The sequence below is a fragment of the Terrapene carolina genome, unplaced genomic scaffold, assembly GCF_002925995.2.
Source record: "Terrapene carolina triunguis isolate 2854851 unplaced genomic scaffold, T_m_triunguis-2.0 Scaffold105, whole genome shotgun sequence".
Lineage (NCBI taxonomy): Eukaryota > Metazoa > Chordata > Testudines > Emydidae > Terrapene > Terrapene triunguis.
This window is the reverse complement of record NW_020664456.1, coordinates 423,079-447,600: the sequence shown is the minus strand read 5'-3', so window position 1 is coordinate 447,600 and position 24,522 is coordinate 423,079. Positions and strand designations below refer to the sequence as shown.

The 24,522-nt window shown below is 45.2% G+C and overlaps 1 protein-coding gene across 1 annotated transcript in view; it reads right to left on the bottom strand.

Annotated features, from left to right (window-relative positions):
* Window positions 1–23,016: 23,016 nt before the first annotated feature.
* LOC113406569 (doublesex- and mab-3-related transcription factor A2-like) overlaps window positions 23,017–24,522 on the bottom strand; it is a 2,352-nt gene continuing 846 nt past the window's right edge. The window contains exon 2 of the mRNA XM_026651891.1: window positions 23,017–23,894. Within this exon, the coding sequence (XP_026507676.1) occupies window positions 23,017–23,894 (878 nt within the window). The remainder of the gene's footprint in view (window positions 23,895–24,522) is intronic.

Genomic DNA, 24,522 nt, shown 5'->3' with positions numbered 1-24,522 from the left:
TCCATTCTGCTAGACACCATATTAACACACAGCAAGAGACAGTCCCTGCCCCACACCGCTTGCAGCCTAAATAGACCAAACAGACAAAGAATGGAAGGGGAAACAGGTATAGCATGATCAAATTATTTGCCTAGAGTCACAGGTGGTGAGTGGTGGAGTTGAGACTAGACCCAAGGCCTCCTAGCTATGTACACTGCTAGAGGGTTTTCTGCCAGTTATCATTTGTTTGGTTTTATTGTTTCCTGAATTATGATTGTTATGTTCACGGCATATCCACAGAGAAATTAGATAACAAGCATACGATACTCTTGCTGGAAGGTTTCAGTGTAACAACTGTATTTCTTAGAATTCAGAATGGTAACATACAAGAACCAAAACAGAGAGAGACAAAGCAGACTGCTCCCTAAACAGAAAGGCATAACTCAACCCACGTTACTCTAGGTTGGCTCTCTGCAGAACTGACTGATTGCATACTTTTCTACACAGCACCCTAGCCTTCAAACAGGGCCAGGAAAACCGTTAGGGTTTAAATGGGCAGATTGTGATTTTTTTAAAAAAGGTTTTCAATACACTACAATGATAAGCATGAAGAACTGCAGACCAGATGTTTTTGTCATCTAGGTTGCCTTTCATATTGTGTTAATAAAGTAGTGGCTGCATTCCTGCTATCTGGAATTCTCTCCCTCTGTCAATTTCATTTTACTTTTAAAATTTTGGGGCTTAAGGCACTTTTTTTTTTTTCAACTCAATTTCCTTACAAATATATGGGGCTTGACCCTGCATTCCTTGAAGTCAGTGGAAATTTTGAGCATGCAAGGGATGCAGGACCAGACCTGTGAGTTGTGCACTTTTACCTTATCGTTTGCTTTGGGACATGTCATGATTTATTTCTACAGACAAACTTGGCTGGAAGACCCATTGGAACTTACTAAATTATGTGAAATGGCATATAAATGAACAAGTACAATTTAAAAATCGAGGTTATCGCATCATAAAACACTTGGTCCTGCAGACAATTGTATTTCCATGTTCAGCTATTTATGGCAAGACTTTGCAGCACATTGGCAAAGGTTCCATAGCATGCTTTGCAAAAGTAATGAAGAAATCTCAGCACAACCATAAGAACCCATCACAACTTTTAAATCATTGCTGAGAAATGGAGAAGCCACCACTTGTGGGTGCGTAAATTCCAGGCATTCAGGTTAGAGAACTCCAAATTAATGAGGAACTACTATATTTTTTTTTCTTTTTGCTTCTATTTCAAGCCGCTTACTTGACTACAACCTCTTTATCAAGGCCCCAATCCTGGGAGCACTTCAGTCATGAGTTTTACTGTTACCCTGTCATCCCATCCCCATGTATCTGTTTCTTTTAACTGGTGCATTGTCATAATCATAGTTTGTGAGATCTCTGGGGCAGGAACTGTCTTTTTTTTAAAAAAAAAAAAAAAACTTGTTTGAGGAGTGGAGCCCTGCTTCTGACTGAAGCCCCGGGATACTACTGTGAAACAAATCAGTACTCCTGGTGAGTTCAATTTATACTGGTGTAGGAGAGGCAAATCAAGGCCAGTGGCTTACTAGCGAGGTGGAGTATCAGCTGTCTCTGTTACTGTTGACCCTTGCTGCTGTTTCCCTACAGCTCACCGAACTTGAACAAAAATTCTGAAAATGGGAAGACCTGAAGCAACTGACTGATTCTGACCACACTGTGGCAGCAGAAGCAAGACACTGCTAAAGCAAGTCCCTTAACGAATGGGACAAGAGGCAGAGGAGTACACATCCAGTATCTCTCCTTCACAGGGAGCCGCATGCCAATGTTATTTAAAACTAGACTGCTGATGCAGGACCATTCCTTACAGAGAGGTTACCTCAGGTATTCCCAACTCTCACGTCACTGATTCAGGCAGTTTCTCTGGCGTATTCACGCTCATTGATGAACTAGCATAGATTGGGCCCAGGTCTTCAAAATAGTTAGGCTCCTAACTTCCACTGACTTCAAAGGAAATGAGGAGCCTAAATACCTTTATGGATCTAGGCCTTTGAGCAGTCTCACAGAACAAGTCTAGCCCAGGCCAGTTGCTTGATGGTCTAGACCATAATCAGATGGCCTAAGACAGTCAGTGTCTTGCGCTCTTACAGGAGCTGTAATTTTTAAATTATTTTTAACCCAGGTGAATAATAAATAATAAACTGAATAATGATTACGGCAGATCCATGCGGGATGACTCCCCATTCAGCTTAATGGCTACAATCTACTGAAACCTGATGACCCAGTCAGTAATTTGTATTTTGTACTGTCCATATGTACTGCTCCGCCTGCTTCCCCTCTCACCGCAAGCTTGTGGCCATCCGCTCTCCCAGGCTCCTGCTTAAGCTCTTTACCCCAGGTCCTCAGAGGTATTTAGGTACCTAACTCCAACTGAAATCAACGGGAGTTAGTCAGTGGGCCTTTGGTGCGTCCCTCTTCCCCTGCTGTACTTTACCCATGGCCAGTGCTTCCCCTGTCCCCTGCCCCGCTCCTGGCTATATCAATGTGATCCTGCCTCCTGCCCATCCCTGAACCACATCTGGAAATTTAATTTGAGCAGTGCAATGACACAGCTTGATTTGGGCATAAAGGGGAACAGCCAAATAGGGGCCAGACACTGACTTTCAGGGCCACATGACAATGGCTAGAGCAAGCACAGCTGTCACTGTAAAACCAGGCCACCTATGCCAGTTTCAAGGCCGGCAGCCCAGTTAAGGTTGTCAGGTGTCCAGTTTTTGATCGGAACGCCCGGTCAAAAAGGGACTCTGGCAGCTCTGGTCAGCACCTCCAACAGGGCTGTTAAAAGTCTGGTCGGCGGTGCAGCAGGGCTAAGGCAGTCTCCCTGCCTGCCCTGGCTCTGCGCGGCTCCCAGAAGTGGCCGGCATGTCCAACTCCTAGGCACAGGGGCCAGGGAGGCGCCGCATGCTGGCCCTGCCCCAAGCATTAGCTCTGCAGCTCCCATTGGTCGGGAACCACAGCGCCCCCTGGCCTCTCCGCCTAGGAGTTGGACATGCCGGCCACTTCTGGGAGCTGCACGGAGCTAGGCCCAGGCCAGGAGCCTGCCTTAGCCCTGCTGCGCCACCGACTGGGAGCCACCTGAGATAAACGCTGCCCAGCCAGAGCCCGCCCCACAAACCCTCTCCCGCACCCCAACCCGCTGCCCCAGGTCAGAACCCCCTCCCGCATCCAAACTCCTTCCCAGATCCCACACCCCCTCCCACACCACAACCCTCCACCCCAGTCCTGAGCCCCCTCCCACACTCCAAACCCCTTGGCCCCAGCCTGGAGCCCCTCCTGCACCCCAAACCCCTCATCCCCAGCCCCATCCCATAGCCCACACCTCCAGCTAGAGCCCTCACCCCCTCCCACACCCCAACCCCCCTTACCCAGATCAGAACCCCCTCCCACACCCAAACTCCCTCCCAGAGCCCACACCCCCTCCCACACTCCAACCCCCTGCCCTACCCCGGTGAAAGTGAGTGATGGTGGGGGATAGAAAGCGATGGAGGGAGGGGGATGGAGTGAGCGGGGGGCAGGGCCTCAGAGAAAGGGCGGGGAGGGCAGGGCCTTTGGGTAAGGGATGGGAGAAGAGCGAGGGAAAGGTGTTCGGTTTTGTGTGATTAGAAAGTTGGCAGCCCTAAACCCAATCCATGAGCTTGAGAAGAGGGCCAGCTCTCCCCATCCCACATCGGCTCCTTCACAACAGATCAGTCTCTGCAGGGGTGGAGGGCATAGGTGCTGGAACTCTGGGTGCTGCCGCACCCCCTGGCTTGAAGTGGTTTCCATTCTATACAGGGTTTACAGTTTGGTTCAATGGCTCTCAGCACCCCCACTATAAGCATTGTTCCAGCACCTCCGGTGGAGGGGACAGCCACTTAATTTACATTGGTTCCCCCATTGCACAGTGAAGCCTCCACTGATCCCCTCCCCAAGATCTGCAGAGGCCACAACTATCTACATACATTCCTTCCTGGCTCACTCCAGAGCCCCTCCAGTCCTGGATTTGTGCTAGCTGACAGTGAAGAGCCACCACCAAACCATCAAGACAGCTGTGCTTATTTGGGAGAGCGACCCTGCTCAGTCTGTGCAGCCCCACTGCAAACATTACAGCCAGGCCATCAGCGTGTGCAGGAGCAACTGTGAGGCTGCAGCTATCACTATTAAACCAAAGGGAGGTAGGGGGGAAAACCCCTCATTACAAGTCCAACTCCCCTGCACTCTCTCAGCCACTCAGCTCACTTATTGCTGGAACAGCAGCTGTTGCCCGAAACATGTTAAAGCATCCTCTACCAGTACCTGGTGTCTGGGACCCAGAACCAGAGGAACGCAATGAAGGAAGTCAGGGCCAGATGTTCAAAAGGTGCCTAAAGATGCAGATAGATGCCTAGTGGGATTGTTCAAAAGGATTTCATTGGGGTTTGGTGCACAGATACTTTTAAAACCCTACTAGGAATCTATCTGTGCACCAAACCCCAATGAAATCCTTTTGAACAATCCCACTAGGCATCTATCTGCATCTTTAAGCACCTAAATACCTCCCAAAAAAATCTGCCACCCACTCAGATTGTACTACATGCAACCAGAGGTGTCTGCTACTTAACCTAGATGGAGAGTCTGTAGGTTTAAGAGACAAAGGTGAGGAAACTGGATAGATTCTACAGTGATTCTATTAAAGACAGATGTGCCAATTAACATCTGATCTTCCCTCTGTCCCCAAGAGAGACGGAAGAAAAATATCTAGGCAATTGCAATAACTTTTGGAGCTCTTTTTCTTGATATGATTTTGTTTCATATATTAAATATATTGTTCTCTAGTCTTTAAATATAGTTTTCCATGGTATGATGCATTCAGTGCAATTGATATGATACTTTAAAGTTCAAATACAATTTTTCTTGGCATTGTTACGTACATTTAACACTTCATTGAATACACTGAACACATTGGATGGGTACCTATCGTAGTATTTTAAAAATTCAAAGAAATAAAATAAAGTAGTGGGGATGGATCTAAACCATAATGCTCAGATCCAAACACCCTCTAGGTTTACAGGGTTTTTGGTTCACTCCAATCTCTTCTCTATTCTTTAAAGAGACAGTGTCATTTCTGTCTGAAAGTATTCTACCAGCTATTGTTACAAGTAACATGTAAGGCTATTATAAATGTAAAGAGATTAGATGGGGAAGTATTTCCCCCCCCCCATTTTTTTCAGTGTGCTTGTTGTGTATTTGACAGCATTTTGTGGGTACTCACTTTCACTATATTCAGTTTTCCCTGTTGTATACATGGGCATTCACACAGCAGAAGAGAAAAACTTCTCAAGAAAATAGGAAACTTATGGTTATAAAACCATACAAGTATAAGAGAGACAGGACAATTTGTTGGTTTTGATTACAGTAGAACCTCAGAGTTACGAACACCTCAGGAATAGATGCTGTTCGTAACTCTGAACAAAACGTTATGGTTGTTCTTTCAAAAGTTTACAACTGAACATTGACTTAATACAGCTTTGAAACTTTACTATGCAGAAGAAAAATGCTGCTTTCCTTTTTTTTTTTAGGCGTTTATGTTTAACACAGTACTGTGTTGTTGTTTTTTCCCTCTGTTGCTGCCTAATTGTGTACTTCTGGTTCCAAATGAAGTGTGCAGTTGACTGGTCAGTTCGTAACTCTGGTGTTCATAACGCTGAGGTTCTACTGTAACTAGGTTTTGATTTCACAGTGTCCCTTTAAATACAATTAAATACAAAATTCTGCCCAACCTTTGCAATTCCTCATTTCTAACCTGTGATCCATTTCTGAAAACAGAAGGGGCCATTTGGTTTATTAGTATGGTTCTGTATGCAAAGCCTTATCAAGAAAGTTGATAGATGTAAAAAAAATGAGAATAGCAACTTTTATGTAGTGTGGCTTTCAAATCTTGGGTGTCAATAAAACATGAGATGTCCCAAGAGACCTAATAAAAATGAACCTTTTAATATAGTTACACATTCCTCCGGACTTACCAATAAATCTGCTGGGTCTGATCGGTATATGAGTAGTCTGTTCATGTTCTAACAATGCAGCATATTTGCTAGCCCTCTGTTTGTACGGCCTTGTAAAAATTAAACTAAGTTTAATCAAACTTGGCTGCCTATATTGCTATTTAACAAGTAATAGATTAATCATACTAATATTTAATGTCAGCAGTGTGCCTAGTGCAGTTCAAGACTAAGATAACAGTCCCTGCCTCAAAGACTTTACAGTCTAGAAGACAAATCAGTATTTAAATGGTTAAAACAGCACTTAGGTACCTAAATACAGATTTAGGGGCCAAGCCTACAAATACCTATGTGCATGAGCAACTTTACCTACGTTGTGAGTAATCCCCACTAAAGTCAATGAGACTACTCACAGATGTAAAGTAATGCATGTGCATTGTTTGTAGGATCTGGTCTTAAGCCTGAGCTTTAGGCACCCAAGTTTGAATACTTGCTTCAACTACAGTAACTTGGGTCCATTATCTGATTTTAGCTGTTCTTGCCTGTGTGCCGATAGATTTTATGTGGATAATTCCAGTATGGCTTTTTGTGTCTTGAAGCCAAATTCTGATCTCATATATTGCATAGTTCCCTTTGTAGTTTACAAAAAAATCTGATGGCAGAATTTATCGCTTGTGATACCTCCATTTAAGGGGATGATGGCAATTAGTGTTTACACAATGTGTATCCTTGGAGTGCCAGAAAGGAAAGAAATATTTCTTACTGGCCAGAACCCCCAAAAACAGTCCTAAAATAAAGGAAGCCAAACAAATACAGCATATGATCATCTTGCGTGACCCAGGCTGGAGTTATCCTGCTGCATGTTAGAAAAGATCCAGTAGGGAAACTGCAAGCAAGTCCCAGGCTACCATTTCAATCACTGGACCATCTCTATGTTCTCAAGCACACTTTTTGCTGGAAGAGACTTTTCTACACCTCTACTTCATATGGCAAGACTTCTGCATTTATGTCACTAAGACAAAACAAAACTGAAAACAAGAAGTTGAGGGGAAAAACTTAAAATGTAGAAACAAAAACCAGACCAAATGAGAATACATAGTAAAAATAAGTGTCTGAAAGACAGAAGTGGTTTTGGGGACAGACAAGCTCACACTATACAAAGAAAGCAGCACGTTGTTCAAATTTGTAATGAAGGGTCTAGACTAGAAATTATTGGAAGGGGAGGAAATTGAAGATATTCTTGTTCATTAGCTCTGTTAATGCCGAAAAGTTTTCTCCTTTTACAGAATATTTGTTGTTTACTATTTTGAGAGTTTACTTTTGGGATGAGATTTCATCACAATATCATGACATTCCCATGAGATATAAAAAAATCTGTGCACCAAATGAACAGGAAAGTGAATTCCTCTAATTATTAAGACACAAAAAATCTGTGCTAGAGTAAAGAGTGCCACATTTTTAAGCCATCCTCTGAATTGGTCCATGTTTCATAGTTGAATCTGCATGTGTGTGTCCAGATTTTATGCAGACAATTAAAGTCACCTGGGAATGTGAGTGATGATTCGGAGGGAATGGAGAGGCTAAGACCCCATGCAAAGCTTTGAAAATGTCAGCCTTAGAGCAACACCTTTAGCTATCACTCATTTATAATTATCACATATGTTCCAAAGACTGTGGCTATTCTTCCTAAGGCTCTGGGTTCTGTTCCCACTGAAACAAATGGAAGAGCTCCCATTGATTTCATTGGTACAGAATTGAGACCAAAGGCAACCAAATGCATTAGACAATATATTTTCAGTTTAGATTTGATGCCCACCTAATTTGAAAGTTTCTTCTGAACATCCTCACAGAAAAGTGATAAACAGACCATTATCCAAAACCCAAAGTTCCTTAACTAGGCAAAGCATTTTTTCGTACTTTATTTTTTAAAAATTGTACTTTACTATTTTAACCCTAAATCAATTCATCAGCCATTATAAATATCCTCTGAAGGATGAAAGCCTCCCCCGTGTTGTTGGGTTTGTCTTTTTTATGAGAGGAGAGGGGGTTGGTTATGAGAGAATATCATCTAGTGATTGCCACCAAAGAATTCCAGGTCATCTTTCTCAGGCCCCTTTCATGTCCCACCTCAGATTTCTTCTCATCAGTGTGGTCTTTTTTCCCTTTTGTCAACTTAGTCACTCTACTTAGCGAAAGTGAAATTTCTCCGTAGCTATGCAGTAGATTGCTGGGCAGGATGGTGGTCCCTTGAGAGACTTTTTTCCCCCCATGAACCATATTGTGTCTTCAGTCTTTAAGTGGAATTTTCTGTTGGAATTCCACTTAAACATCAATGGCACAATAGGACCCTACATCCCTATTTCCTTAATAAGCTTTCATGGATACTATAGTGCTGCAATCTTTACAATTGCATTTAACACCAACACAACATGTTCCTGCTTTCCTTCATTGCTCCCCTAGCGCTTCCAACGTAAACTTCACTAAGCCAAAGACTTTCCCTCAGGTTACAAAACTAAGGTAGATGGGTTTGCTAAATTACTAAGTTTTTTTTTCCCCCTTACATCATGAATGTCTCTATTGTTCATTAGAAACCGCTCCACAAGACTTGACCAATCATATTGCATTTTCAGTAACAGTAGCCTGTGGACTTGTGCATATTATGGGGTTGTTGTTGTTGTTTTGTTTTTTTTAAACTCTGTTACTTCATCCTAGTAAGTCTATTGACTTGGTAAACTAAGAGCTACCCATTTAAAATAAAATTATTAATTATTGTATGAGCAACATGTTACCCTAGTAGAAATAGCCACCTTCATTGCAGCTTCCCCAGACACAAAGGACTCATAACTCACTGTCTGTATAAAGAGATCTCAGTCAAAAGGATTCTTACTTCTTAATCCTATTTACTCCTGTGGTTTATTGACATCTATCTTTGTATTATGACTATCATAACTCTGGCACAAGGTTATAACAGCAAGGAGAGCAGAATTATAGCCTCTGCCTTGACATTCGTCAGCCCATACTTGGAAAATATTGTCCCTGAAAAAACACAGAACAGGGACTCACAATTAACACTAAGAAGTGTTAATTAGACAGAGCTGGATCGACTTATTAAAGAGGGTATTTTACTTATCCTTCTCTCACACCAGCAGCATAGCTTCCACAGCGAAGTCAGCATGCTTGTGCTCATGGAGCTAGGAGTGAAGACACTCAGAACCCCTGGGTGCTCGGTCTTATCGCTGAATGGATATTTATTAGCAGCCATGCTCTCTGGCCGTTGAGGCTGTCTATTTGGGACACCGATTCAATTTTTCCATTGTAAGAGTTTTGTTGTAAATGCTGAAGCAGAATTTAACACATTTTAATGAAAACAGGGTCCAGAAGAGGTTTCCTACAACAGGGATTACTGTCTTAATTAGGGCCCTTATTAAACAAATACTCAAGTAACCCAAGAGTCTGATAATCAGGCCCTAACTATCTCAAATTGGGCAACCGAAAATGGAGGCACCCAAAATTAGCGAGCCCTTTGGAAAATGCAGACTAAATTGACAAGGCCAAAGTCTCCCAGTGCCAGTAAATCAGAGGTAGAACTGGGAATAGAAACCAGGTCTTCTGATGCCCATTCAACAGATACTCATAAACCTCCATTGCTTCTCGAGCTCATAAGACCATGCTGCTTCCCTGCAACAATAACCGCTCCCCCACATTCCATGAGAACAATCCATTGAAAACCAAACAAGCCAAACTGAATAGATAAGGAATAAATGTGCCTTTCAAAAGGCATCATATAAGAAACAAGCCTGCTTTACTTTAGATGTGCCTCACTCAGCAGAAGTCTCATCTTTTTTTCATTTTTCGTTGTCTTTTCAGATTAATCTCTGAGCAGACCAGGAGTCCACGCTTCAGCAATGTGTTAATGCCACCGGATGGGTATTGTGCTGTGCAACCTCCGCAAGACAATATTTAATATTTGGATTATGAAGCGTATAGCTGAGAAATCTTGATCAAGTCTATCTTCCCAGGGTAGCAAGGCAGGGAGACAGCACAGAGATAGCGTTTGGGAAACCCAGATGTGCTGAAAATTAAATTGTTGGATACAGAAGACTAGTCACTGTTCTGTGGCTAAAAATAGTCACTAGGCATGGTTATTATATTAATAAATTTTCATTGCTAGTTACCAATGCATACAGCCTCTAGATACTTTAACAACTAAAAGCCATTATTTCCAACAAATGGACAGTGTGCCCCCAAATAATAGCCAGAATTAAAAACAAAAACAATGAAAGTAAAAAAAAATTGCTCTCTGCATGCAATGTGATTTGAACACACACACTCCCCAAAATGGGGAAAGGAAGGAATTTTACAAAATGTAAAGAATTCAATTCAATGTGTAAACAGGGATCACTCCAGAAAAACCATGGTGTTTAGAATCAGACTATATGGACAGTGACAATGTTTATTTAACCCTTTTTTAGGTTAAAAGCGCATGAGCCTTAGTGAAAGTTAAAAGATGACTTTTGGACTCATGATACCATAAACTTCCGCAAAACAAAGAGGAGAGTCAAAGTAAAACATCCCTGTCAGGACTATTTATTGAACAGATGGAGAGACTTCCATTCAAGGGAATGAGATTTTGATGCGATGCACAATACTTGCTTTTACAGACCAGAATGAGTTCCCTTAGTGGTCAGTCAACCGGCCTGTTGTAATTGGGCCCAGCCTTTGGATCTCACTTGCTTTCAAGCCAGCTGGGTCTGGGCAAAGTCCAGTCACCATTTCTAGCTCTGGGTCTCTAAGGCACAGTCCTGGGTATAGATTCCATCTGGCACCTTTCCTTGGGAATATGAGACTCTGCAGTCCAACTGCCCTAGGCCCTGAAAGCAGTGTTGAGAACTCCCAAGTCACTTACGCATGCCCCCTGCTTTCCTCCCCACTTTCCATCTAGTCATGGATGCTCTGGTTTATAGTTTAACCCTCAGGGATGATGTGGCAGGTAAAGCAAAGAACACAGGCTTTGCAGAGGAGCTTCTTAACCACAGTAACATTTACTCTTAAAACATACAAGAGTTACAGATCTTTGGGGGGGGAAACAGAAGCCTGTATGCTCTCTCCCTTGAGTTGATGCTTACCTCTTCTTGTGAGTCCTCAGGCCAGCTAGTGGATCAGGCAGGTAAGGCTTCTCTCCCACCCTCTTCTGTTGTCTGGCAATGGTCAGCTAGTGAGACTGAGAGAAAGAGCCGAGAGCAAATCCTCCCTTAAATAAGATTTCTGCCCTCTGTCAGGTGACCAGCCAATCAGCTGCAAAACTCCAGTCAGGTGGTTAGCAGGGAAGTTCTGGAGTCCAAACTGGGAACAACAGTTGCCTCCAGCCTGGCTCCACTATAGCAAAACCATTGCTCTAGTGGTGGGCCCCATGGATTACAAGACAATCACAGCTGATGACTTGTGTTAGCACTTCAGGGAGGTGTCAGGCATTACAATAAACTGCCTTGGGTCTGACCCTGACAGCTCTACTTAGAGTTACATACTCAAAATGTGGGTCAGATTCTCCAAAATGGCAGTTACAATGCAAACTGAAAGTCACAATTTGATATAGACGTACAGCTATATCAATCCATTACATTTCTCCCCCAGATGAAGATGAAATGAGCAGGGTACTTCACCTCCGACCCTTGGGAAGTTCTCATATCTCCCTCTGGGATTGCATGTCTGCTATTACAGATATGCTCCCATTAACATGAACTACTTCCACATTATTACCTTGAAGTTCTAGACTCCATCTCAGTAATTTGGCATTAAATCCTTTTGCTTAATATAACCAGGGAGATAGAAGTGGTTGATATACTCTGTAAGATGCTGCCCAAACAGATACAACTCTAAGTTCCTAAGTGCCCATATTATGGCAAGACACTCCTTTCTCAACAGTGGCATAATTCTTTTCTCAGGGGAGTAGTTTCTTGCTCAGATACACAATCAGATGCCTCTCCCCCATGTCATCAGTTTGCATCAGCACAACACCTGGCCCAGCATCCAAAGCATTTGTAAAAGCCCTGGAGGGTTTGCCAAAGTATGGATTTACCAGAACTGGATCTGACTGAGGGTTTCCTCAGTTTAGAGATGTCCCCTTGACATTGATTGGTTCGATCCATTTTGTCAGGCTTACCCTTTTTACACAAATCAGTGATGAGTGCAGCCAAGAATCTAAAAAGAGGGACAAGTCTCCTGTAATAACTTGCCATCCCAATAAAGCATTGGGCTGACTTCCCAGTTTCTGGAGTAGGCCAGTTCTTAATAGCTTCCACCTTTGCAGGTTCAAGCTTAATGTAGCCACTTTCCACTATATGGCCAAGAAAGGCCACTTCTACCATCCCCACTTTTACAGTCAGTCATGCCATCTGAATGCAGTGGAGCATTTTGCCCACATGGATAACATATTCCTCCTTGGTCTGACAAAAGTACAAATATCTACCCCCTCCAGTAACCTATCTGAAAGGTAGCTGGGGCCCCTTTGAGGCCAGAAGATAAAACCAAGAATTCAAAGATCCCCAATGGGGGATAAATGTAGATTTAAGCCTGGCATCAGTTTCCAAAGGGACCTGCTAATAATCCTAAGCGAGGTCAGTTGTGATAAGATATTGTTCCCCAGCTCAGTTTCCACCTCTATAGGAGATATCCCCTTCTGCGTTCAAACCCAAAATCTTTTCCTGTAAGTTGGGGGAAGGGGAGGTCACTTCAGACGTAAGGAGCAAAGGCATTTTAAATGGTTCATGAGCCCCACAGTCTGCCTATCCATTTGGCTGTAGTCTTCTAGGGCTTTCTCTCTGAGCAAGGGGATTAGAAAATGGAAACAATCTATGGGGTCTACCCAATTTAAGTCACATGCCTTCTCAAAGGCGGAGAGATAGGAATCAGTATCCCAGTCCCCCCCCCACCCTTGGCATCTATGCCCTTCCCCACAAGGAATTAGTGTTCTGTGTTCTATCCCCACTGTCTAGATCCCGGGCTCCTCATTGCACAAAGGTTCAGTTTATACCAACGCTGCCTCAATGCCAGTGTTGCTGCTCCCCATCAGCCAACCTCTCATAAACCAGGTCCCACTGCTACAGAACTCTTATCACCACTGGATCATCTGTGGTGCCATCTCCTTGGTCCTCCACCTGCCCTGTAGGAGAATAGGAAACCACCTCAAGGTGTTGGTTTGGGGCTGGTACCCCATTCTGCCTCTGGTCATCTGAGTGCAGCCAGGTCTGACTTGAAGATGAGCCATGGGCAGACCTCTTTGTGAGCATGTGCTGTCAGGAAACAATTCTTCTCCCAATCCTTTCTTCTTTCTCCCCTCCACCCCCATCTTAGCCATACATGAATCAGGAGGCTTCTCACACTTGGCCATATCTAAAAGAATTAATCCATTAATCTCTTCCAGCTCATCAAAATGGGCCTGCCAGGTGCCATCATAGTCTTCAGGAAGCATTATTTTTCCTCACAGTTCAGAGTCTACAGGGAGTCATCTTTACGTAAGATTAGGGTGACCACATAGCAACTGTGAAAAAAAGGGACAGGGGGCGGGGGTAATAGGCGCCTATCAGGGGCAGCTCCAGGCACTAGCGCACCAAGCGCATGTCTGGGGCGGCCTGCCGGTCGCCGTGAGGGCAGCAGTCAGGCTGCCTTCGGCGGCATGCCTGCGGGAGGTCCGCCAGTCCCGTGGTTTTGGCGGCAATTCGGCGGCAGGTACACCGAAGGCGCGGGACCGGCAGACCTCCCGCAGGCATGCCGCCGAATCTGCATTACCAGTGGACCTCCCACAGGCATGCCGCCAAAAGCCGCCTTACTGCCGTGGTTGGGGTGGCAAAATACATAGAGCCACCCCTGGCGCCTATATAAGAAAAAGTCCCAAAAAACAGGATTGTCCCTTTAAAAACGGGACATCTCGTCACCCTACCCAAGATAAGATTCTAGTATCCACATCTAAGATAAACCAATACTTCTCAAAACAGCATTCCAAACTGAGATACCCCAAACCTATATGTCTAATCAGAGTCGTGTCTGTATTGTGTACCCAATTCACACCTGGTATAAACAGGCATAGCTTCACTGAAGTAAACATTAGTTACACAGAATGCCCATATGGTGTATCCTAGGTTTTATGTTGCTAGATTTCTTATAATTAGGTCAGGATGGCACATTGGGGGCAGGCCTGTTATTGCCTCTTCGCACTTCTGGATGCAGTGTGTGTTTTTATCTCACTGGATGTACTTGCTCTTGTGCGATTTGCAGTTAAGTGTTACAGAAATATCTTTTACCAGCTTCAGTGGTGACCTCTTGCTACACCATTCTCCTATATTATGGTCTAGTTTCTAATCTATTTTAGTTCTTATACAGCAGCAATTACTGTTCTTCAAACCTCAAAGTCCTCATATGATTCTCTTTAAAACATATATTGCAGTCTAGTCCCCTCTTATTATTTTTTCTAGTGCTGATTATGGGAAGCTCTTAAAGCCTTCTTCATGAAGACACCTTATAACACTAATACTCTGTGACATTGCACTCTATATGATTTTATGAAAGTATGCTGATGAGTGTGAACATAATGTAACTAAAATATGCTTCATGCTAAAGGTCTCTTGTAATATAACTCTGAGAACCTATTGTAATTATGCAAAGTGTGGGCCATAATGGTGGTTTGGAATCTTGATGGCTCCCATTAACCAGGACAATTGACTGTAGATGGCTCTGTTTTACTTGTAAGTCTTCCTGTATACCTGTGTGCTGGCAAGTGGGTAATGAAGTCTTACAGTGACATGTGATCATGTAATCTGAACTGGAATCCATCTTTCACCTGGTGCTTTGCCATTGAGAAGGAGGGGGTGGGAACCCAGAGAGGGACAAAGGATTCCCGCCTTATGCAAAAGATATATAAGTGGGTGGAACAGAACAAAAGGGGCAGCCATCATGAGAAATCCCCTAGCTACCACCTGAGCTGGAACAAGGGCTGGACCAGGGGAAAGGATTGTGCCCAGAATAGGAAGGCGTCCAGTCTGTGAAAGAAACTTATTGAAACATCTATGAGGGTGAGATTTTATCTGTATTCAGTTTTATTACTATACTAGGCATAGACTTGTGTGTTTTATTTTATTTTGCTTGGTAATTCACTTTGTCTGTCTGCTATTACTTGGAACCACTTAAATCCTACTTTCTGTATTTAATAAAATTACTTTCTACTTACTAATTAACCCAGAGTATGTATTAATACCTGGGGGGGGACAAACAGCTGTGCATATCTATCAGTGTTATAGAGGGCGAACAATTTATGAGTTTACCCTGTATACGCGTTATACAGAGTAAAATGGATTTATTTGGGGTTTGGACCCCATTGGGAGTTGGGCAGCTGAGTGTTAAAGACAGGAACACTTCTTAAATTGCTTTCAGTTAAGTCTGCAGCTTTAGGGCATGTGGTTCAGACTGGCTCAACAAGACAGGGTGCTGGAGCCCCAAGCTGGCAGGGAAAGCAGGGGCAGAAGTAGTTTTGGCACATCAGTTGGCAGTCCCAAGGGAGTTTCTGTGATCCAACCTGTCACATACTCAGACCTCAGTAGTTCAGGAGCCAAATTAATAATCAAGATTATCCAAAAGAGCCACAGTAGTGTGAATTCATTGTTTCATTTACTAATCTATAGAGATATAGATAGAGAAATTATTCTCACAGCAAAATGACCAAGTATTATTATTATATCGACTACAATTGGTTAATAACATAGTAAAAGCATCCTGGTTGTCTAATCATTACATCACACAGTGTTTTAATATCCTGTGGGCAAAGAGCCCAGGAGACACATTGAAGAGCCACTTGCTGGCTCCCCAGCCTCAGTCTGAGTATCACAGCCTTATAGTCTTCAGATACCTCTTGTAGCCCTCTCCAGCACCCCTTTAATAACCTGAATACCCTCACTTACATTTTTGGTGCCTAGTACGAGCCACAATAGCCTAAGCACACTCATCACCTTGTTTTTTGTAATTCAAGCTATCTAGGTACTTACATGGCCCCCACCACCAATATATCTGAGTTCTGCTCCTGCTTCTTTCCAGACAAACTATTCAGAGACAGGCTTCGAGTGAAACAGCCAGTGATGTATGCACAGCATTCATCCCCTACAGCTTGTGCAGCAGCTTTAACAGGCTCTGGGGGCGCTAAGGCTCCTAAGCCCAGCAAGGGAGAGACCACCTATGTCCATGGCCCTACCAGCCTGCTGCTCTTTCACTTTCTCCCACCTCTTTACACTTCCTTCTGGTGCCTTTGTACCTTCTGAGTTAATGAGGTGATTAGTTTTGTAATGCTCTCCAGCCCACCTTCAATCTCTCAGTCTGGCACAGTTCCCATATTCAGTTTTGCAAGGGGCAACTAATTGAAATAGCAGTGACCAGAGTGCTGGCTCAGCGGCTATTGCCCAGTACTCTGGGCAGGTCTACACTTCCAAAACTGCATCGGCACAGCTGCACGCGGCAGAGCTAAAGGCCTGGTCTACACTGGGGGGGGGGGTGTCGATGTAAGATATGCAACTTCAGCTACGGGAATACCATTGCTGGAGTCGACGTATCTTATTCTGACTTACCTCCCATCCTCATGGCGCGGGATTGAAGGCCGCGGCTCCCCCGTCGACTCCGCTACCGCCGCTCACTCCGGTGGAGTTCCGGAGTTGACGGGGAGCGCGTTCAGGGATCGATATATCGCGTCTCGATAAATCGATCGCTACCTGCCGATACGGCAGGTAGTCTGGACGTACCCGATGTGAAGACATTCCTACACTGACCAGAGAGCATCTCCAGTCAGGGTAGTTAATCCACCTGTGGGAGAAGTGGTTAGGTCACTGCTCAGGTACCAACATAAGTCTGTAATGTACCCTTTTTGCAGCTCCCTTACCCTGGACACACTCTTCCAATTATTACATACTCCAAATGTTCTCTCCTCTATTTCTTCACATCTAACACTATTAAAGGTTTAATTTACTTTCAGGTTTGCTTTCTCCAGCAGTATCCACTTACATTTATATTAAATTCCAGGATCCAGCTCTCTCCCCATTTACTTACTCGTCTTAACTCCTCTCATAGCTTGGCAATGTCCTTATTATTGAGGCTCCTGTCAATACTTTGTATCTCAAACTGCATGTCTAAAGCACAAATACATCGGAGCCCTCAGAAACTCACCTGTCATCTTCTGTCAGGAGAATTCTTTGCATTTATCCTTCCCCACCCTAGGAACATGGGAAATACCAATATTGGAGCTGGCTGAAAATGATGTTGCATAAAAATAACTTTTAAAATTAATTTTCAGAATTTGTCTTTAAAAAAGTGGGAATTTTCCCAATGTTTAAGTGAAAAAATCAAAATCAAAGCTGAACATTTTCAGGTTTTAGTTTTCGTTTGTTCCCCTTTCTCTCTGTTTTCTCCCTTGCCACTACTACGCTTTTCCTTTTTTGCCACTGAAAAAAAGAGGCAGAAAGGAAGAAAAAGAAAAGAAAAACGAAAACAAAAAAATTTTTACGGTTTCAAAACCCCAAAAAATGAGCTTTAAACTTTGTGTCAAAAAATCAGAAAATTTTGAAATATCTAATTTTTTACTAATTTTCCAATTTTCATTTTTAAAAGTTTAGAATGAAAAATGTTGAGGCGCTCTAATTAATATTCATACCAATGGCACTTTGCGCCAGATTCATCTGTGATATAACTCCATTAATGGGTTCCTTACTTCTGTAGCAATCTAATACAGCCAGTCTTTTGGGTGTGCTGAAACTCAACCAAATGCTGGAAATCGTGAGTTCACATGGCACAAACGATGGTGATTTCACAAGCATTTCTCCCTGGCAGCAGCTCACAAACAGTGACCAATGGAGCCATTGCTGGTGGTTCCTGAGCTGACTAGTCACAACGTGTTGGCTCCGCCTTTTTTCCATATTAAAATATGTTAAATACTTTCCTGATATTATTTTTGCTTATAAGCAATTGCTGTGGGTGCCATAAGGGAGTTACCAGCTCACAAATGAAACAGGTGTCCACCTGTTTAGGAATGGGGGAGGGATCCACGTGATCAGGAATAGGAAGGGAAATTTCTGCCTGGCTTGTGAATGGCAAGGGAGATGTCCGTGAGAAAATCTCGCTATTCAATTGTGATCCACCACCACACTATGAAACAAATACCCGGAGAGGAAGATACCTGCGCTCATAGTCATTGGTGAGGGACTAGAAGAGGAGAAAGGCTTCTGCCTGCAATTATTGTTTTCACCAAATTCACAGCCCTGACATCCACATCAAACTAGGAGGCAGCTGTATTTACTCAGACTCTGCTCAGTGTTATAAGGCTCTAGTGTCTGAGGTTGAGCTGTGGGTAAGTGTTGCCCCCAAAGAACACAGTGAAGATAGTTTTACAGGCCAGAACATCAGAAAATCACCACGCGGTGGGGGATCTGTGACACTTGAAATGTATTGGGCCACCTCAGGCGGCATGTGTGAAAGTGACTTGCTCTCCCGATGCCTAAGATCAATGCTTTCGTCACACACTGTAAAAACTGGGGCTAGCTGCTGGATTTCCCGGCGCTGGGAGGCTAAAATCTGTGAAAGTGATTGATAATCGACACCAATTTCCCCCCGCTCGTTTAAGACAATGCTGGGCTTCCCGGCGGTTTGCATGTCAAGCACACTAGGCATAAAATCATGACAAATATTTGCCCTGCTACTCCTGACAGGTATTACAATAGGATCCCGCCGCGTGCACAACCCGGCTGCGCTGCGCAGAAGTCATTCCCCGAGCAGGGATAAGCGAACTGCGCTGCGCGGCCTGTAACTTGCACAGGAATTATCCACTCCACGTTTGCAATGACCCAAGCTAGTGAGTGCGGTTTCCCGAGGCGCCGGCTCCTGCTGGGTGGGGATAGGTAGCACAGGTGGATTATGGAGAGAGGGTTACGAGCGACTTGCTTTAACTGCCAGCAAACAAGGCGAATGGTGTAACTCGCAAGTCCTTTCTCACGCCTAGAGGAAGGGAAGTTGAGGCTGGCTTGGCTACATGGAGGATTTCAGAGCCGTCGAGTTGCTCGGCTCCTTCCAAGAGGAGGAATTATTTTGTCACCATTAAAATGAATGACTCCCCCTTCCAGACCGGGCCAGCGCGCGCGCTTTCCTCGCTTCTTGCGCGGCCCTGCGCGGAGTTTGCACCAGGTTTCCCCGGCAAGAGGGTTTGCCGTTGTGCCCGCTCGGAAGTTCTTCTAGCACTTTCCCCCTGTAACTTCGGCGACTACTTTAGGCCAGCGGCGCCTCGCAGCTGACTGAAAATACCCCGCAGGCTCCCACAGGCGCCGCTGCAGCGGGAAGCTCTGCGGGGCCAAGGCTCTGCTTCCCTCGGGATGCGCGTTGGGAACGGCGGAGTGAGCTGGACCATGCCCGGCGGGGAAATTCCCCACCCGGGGTTTACATTCCGCCTGCCGCAGAACAAACCCTTGTGGCCGGGCGCCCGGCCTGCCAGGCGCACAGTTTAGCACCACCACGACACGGTTTCATTCTGCGCGCCCGCCCGGGTTACGCAACAGATGAGGCTCCCTCCTGACGGCCGGCAAAGGGTGGAGAACTGGGGGGGGGGTTAACACGGGAGTTTCTAACTACCCCTTCTCCCGTTCCTGCTACCATTTCCCAAGCCCGTATTTAAAAGGGGGGGGGTTACAAACGGCTGATTTCCCCTGACCCCCCCCCCCAGGACACAGTCCCACCAAGCTGCCGGAGAGCAGGTTTCAGTCTCCCTCCCTTGGCTGCGCCTCGGGTTCCGCCTAGGTGAAGGAATGTCATTTCGCTACTAAATGGTTAGTCTAATTTGATCTTTATTATGCTGTGGATTAGGGCTGATTCCTATTAAACACAAGTGCAGTTAATCTAACTGCGGGACGTGCCCCACTGTACGTACAGCAGCCTCTGTTCCAGCCCCACCGCTCCCTGCAACCGGCGGATTACGATTTAATTAACAGGGACGTTTGCTAGCGCTCGCTTCCAGCCCCACAAATAATTTATACTCTGCTCCGCGAATTTTTATTCAGGAGCAAGTATTTCATTTCATTCTAAAGGGGAGCTGAATATTTCACGCCTTGCCCCAGGCTTCCAGAGAGGAACCTGTGTGCAGCAGCTTCAAACTCAACTGTTGAGGGATTATTTTTTTGTCCAGGCCGGGAATTACTTCAATGGGGACAATGTATCAGCTTTTTTTTTTTTTAAGTTAACAGCCTAAACTATCCCTATGAAAGTTAATCATCATGATCCCCATTGTGGGCTGTATAAACCCAGGCTCAAGCAAACCTCCAAGAAACAGCAACAATTCTGATAAATTGTCCGGCTCGGCTAACTACACGAGAATGGCTTTTATAATTAAAAAGGGAGCTGAGTTAAACCAACAGCTCCTAAGCCCCTCTCAACAAGGCTAGAAAGGGAGAAATGTGGCAACCTGATTTCTTTAAATAGCAGCTCTTTGTAGCCCATTCATAATCCCAGATATGGAAACTCATCCTGGGCAAAGTCAGCTGCCAAAAAAAAAAAAAAGTTTATTCAGATGCTCAAAGTCCATCTTTTTTTCCAGTCTACAATAACCCTGGCACTTTATAACCAAACAGACAACTCCTTTTCCAATTAAAGTGGAATTAGGAAACTCAATCAAATTAGCTCACTATTAAAGCCCTTCTTTATTAAACCGTTTTATTGTAGTAATATTAAGTTTCACTCACTCTTGGAACACGAGACTTTAAAAAGTTTCCCTTGTGATATTGATTTGGCTGCTCTCAGGTTGGAGCGGGGTCAGAAGTATTTACCTAGGTGTAATCTGTAATATTTACTCCCCAAAAGAACAATCTTAAAATTGTAGCCAACTTGATCAATTGCGAAAGGCAATGAAGAATCGCTCGTTACTCACTCTGGTTCTTTGATTTTACCCCTGGGCTTCTTGCAATAACCATGAAGACACACATTTCGTCTCATACACACCAATATATTAACTGGTTTATAGGAACAGCACTGTCAGTTTCAAGCCAATGTTTACACAGTTATATTTGAAGTGAGAAAGTAAACAGTCCAGCTGTGCCACAGAACAGTTTGGTGGGATTAGGTTTCCATACCAACCAACTTTAGGAGCTTTTACAGTCTTAATTCAACCATGCACTGAACTTGTTCTTTGTGAGTAATAGTTTTCCTGGGCCAAACGCTCCCAGGACAGATAAGAAAATTCCCTCTGCCCTCCCCAATCACTTTTTTTTTGGAGGGTGGGGGCATTGTACGAAGCTATTGCTGACGCTCTTTCTTATATTCAGTGAAAGAAGAAAAATAGCATATTTCTTCTATTTGCCTTGAAGAATAATCGGACGCTATGTTGTCAATGCGATTGATAATAGTGCCGTTCGTGTACCCGTCCTCCTGAAATTAATGGGCGTTTTAGGACATCAGGATCGGTCCCAATATAAAATTAATTTGAGGGTTGTTTTTTTTAAAAACCCACAAGCTGATTTTGTTTTGCCCGATTTGATTCCATAGCAGAATTTTGCTATTTAAACAACCTGTCTTTAATATTATTTATTATTTGCCCGTTTCTTATCTTGATCATATAGAAGCAATTGAAATCTGCAGTGCAATCGTCCAATGAAAAGAAATGGTTCCCCTTTCATCGCTGCAGTCGCAGGATGATCCAGCATCTATATGCAACAACGAACACAAGTATTTTAACAATACGCTTTGCCTTTCCCTGGGATAATGTCAGATTGTCTAAATACGGGGAAGAAATCAGCAAGCCCCAAACTAGAAAATCCCCTAAAAATGCACTTGAGATTTTTTCTAAACAAATAAAAAATGAAGAATTAGAAATTAAATTATTTGACATTTTGATGGAAAAGTAGATCTCTGTATGCTGCGGGTTGTTTGTTTTGGTGTGTGTGTGTGTGTGTGTGTGTGTGTGTGTGTGTGTGTGTGTTTTAAATGTATAGATTCTCATCGCTTCAACCATGATATAAGATTTAATAAACATGTTCAGAAAGTTCCTAAATTATTTGCATTAATCTGCCTTAAATATTGACTTTACTTGTTAACTGGGTTTGCCAAAACATTGTTCCATAAAATATCATTTGCCATTTGTAAGACTGATTTTAATAGAAAATAACATTTATTTCTAGTATTTCTATGAAATGGAAACACAGAAAGTAATTGTTAGAAACGGCAAGAAGTTTGCTACATTGGAACCAGAAAGCAATTTTCTTGCAGATCACAAATGAAGAGGCTCATTAAACCGTTATACAGCATTGGCGGCTGGGTCCTACGGACAGTTACAAATATATCTACTTTCCAATGTTATATACAGATTATAACATTTCTTGGAAGGGATGGGCGGGAAGGCTTTTCAATTTTACAATATATTTAATCTATATACCTGGTAAGTATTACAATGAGAGCTGTCTAACCTTTAGCTTTAATACCAAGTTCACCTACAAGTTACATTAATAACTTAGATTTCCATTTTATAACATTATACACTTGCTAGTATACATACATATATATATATATGTATGTGTGTGTGTATATATATATATATATACACCTCACAATTCACCAAGGATATCCATGCTTATGGCCATAAGCAACAAAGAGAGTGACAAACATCTCAACAATGAAAGTGCACCTTTATAACCTTTTTTTTTTTTTTTAATTTATTTATTATTTGTCAGTTTTGCCCGACACTCTGTTCCGTGCAGCGGGGCTCTGCGCCCTGCCTCACAATGGAAGGGGCTGGAAGGGGAAGGGGAGCGAATCATTCGGTGTCCATATAGTCCCCTCTCTTTCTCTCGCTCTATATTTATATCTTCAGAGAGTCCCTTAGGGTGCAGCCCTGGGCTGCAAGGCGTGAGCTGTGATTTGGCAGCTGTCAAGAGGCGCACGGAGGGAGCGTGTCCTTGGCGGCAGCGCGGTGCCCGCGGCCGGCCGGGCGCTGCTCCCCAGCGGGGGGCTCCGTCTATTGCTTCTCGGGGGTGTTGTTGACCATGGGCCCGTAGAGGCCGCTGGAGTAGACCTGCTCCTTGTGCACGGCGGAGCGGTCCCGCATGAGGTCGCTGAAGGCGTAGTCCATGGGCGGCCGGAAGCCCAGCGTGGGCATGAGGCCGGCGGTGGAGTAGGGGGCCATGAAGGCCAGTCCCCGGCTGTGCGCCGAGTAGGCCAGGCGCAGGGGGTTGAGGCCCAGGTGGGTGCCCAGCGGGTAGGCGCTGGCCTCGGCGCCGAAGTGGCTGGCGTTGGGCTGCAGGGGCGAGAAGGCGGAGCGGCTGCCCAGGGTGCCGATGGCCGGGCTCATGGTGCCGGCGATCAAGGGCCGGTGGTGGGCGGCCGCGGCGGCCGCGGCGGCCGGGCTGGACTGCAGGGCGCCGTCCCGGGCCCAGCTCTCCTCGGGCCCCTTGTCCGGGCCGCGGTTGTTGAGGATCTGCTCGATGGCCTGCACCACGTCCCCGCCGCAGCCCTGCAGCACCAGCTCCAGCACGCTGCGCCGGTGCGCCGGGAAGACCCGCGTCAGGATGTCCAGGGGAGTCCGCTGGCGGCCGCCGGCCGAGGGCGACGGGTCCTGCTCGTCCTTCTCGGCCTCCGAGCCCGAGTCGGAGCCCAGCGGGCTGATGGAGCCCGGGCTCTCCTCCCCCTCCTTCGGCCCCTTGGAGACGGGCGAGCTCAGGAAGGACTCGCCGTCCCCGTTCTCCGAGCCCGAGCCGTGGCGAGCTTCTGGGGAGGAGGTGCCCGGCACCGACTCCCCGTCCGGAGACAGGGGCTTCCCGCCCGCCTGCTGCGGGGTCACAGCCCGGCTGGGCAGCAGCGTCTTGGGGAACAGGTCGAACTTCTGCAGCTTGGAGTCTGCAAGGAAAAGCAAGGAGCCCAGTGAGTGCAGGGGCCGGAGCCCGGCCCGCAGCCCCACAGAGCAGCGCCTGGCCCCGCCGCCCCACAGAGCAGCGGCCCGCGGGGAGCCTCTTGGGCCTAGGGAGAAGAGGGCTGGAACAAATGCAGATACAGCTCTGGCCATAGAGACAAGAGGGTCCCAGCAACTCGAGGTTGGGTCCCCAGGCCCCTTCCCACCCATCCTCAGCCCTTGGATTTCTGCCACTGGAGATAGTTGGAGGCATTTAGTATTTATTCATTTGTTGACAGTTTTGTGTCTCAGGACACAGAGAGTGGGGACGAATCCCTGCCCTGTAGGGCTGCGGCCTGGACTCTGGCTTGGATTCAGTCCCTCCCCAGAAGGCAACTTTCCTTCCAGCCCCCAAGCCTGAAGCAAGGAGATGCCCTCTCTGGCTGTGGACCCAAGATTGAAATCAATCACTCAATCGCCTAGTGTGGGTTTTCCATCAGCTGCCCCTCCCCCCATCCCTATAAACCAGAGAGGGTGACATGATTAGGCCAGGATGGATGGATGGATGGATAGACATAGGTATAGGGACGGATGGATAGAGGGGGTGTATGGAGATAGACAGACAGGGCCTATGGG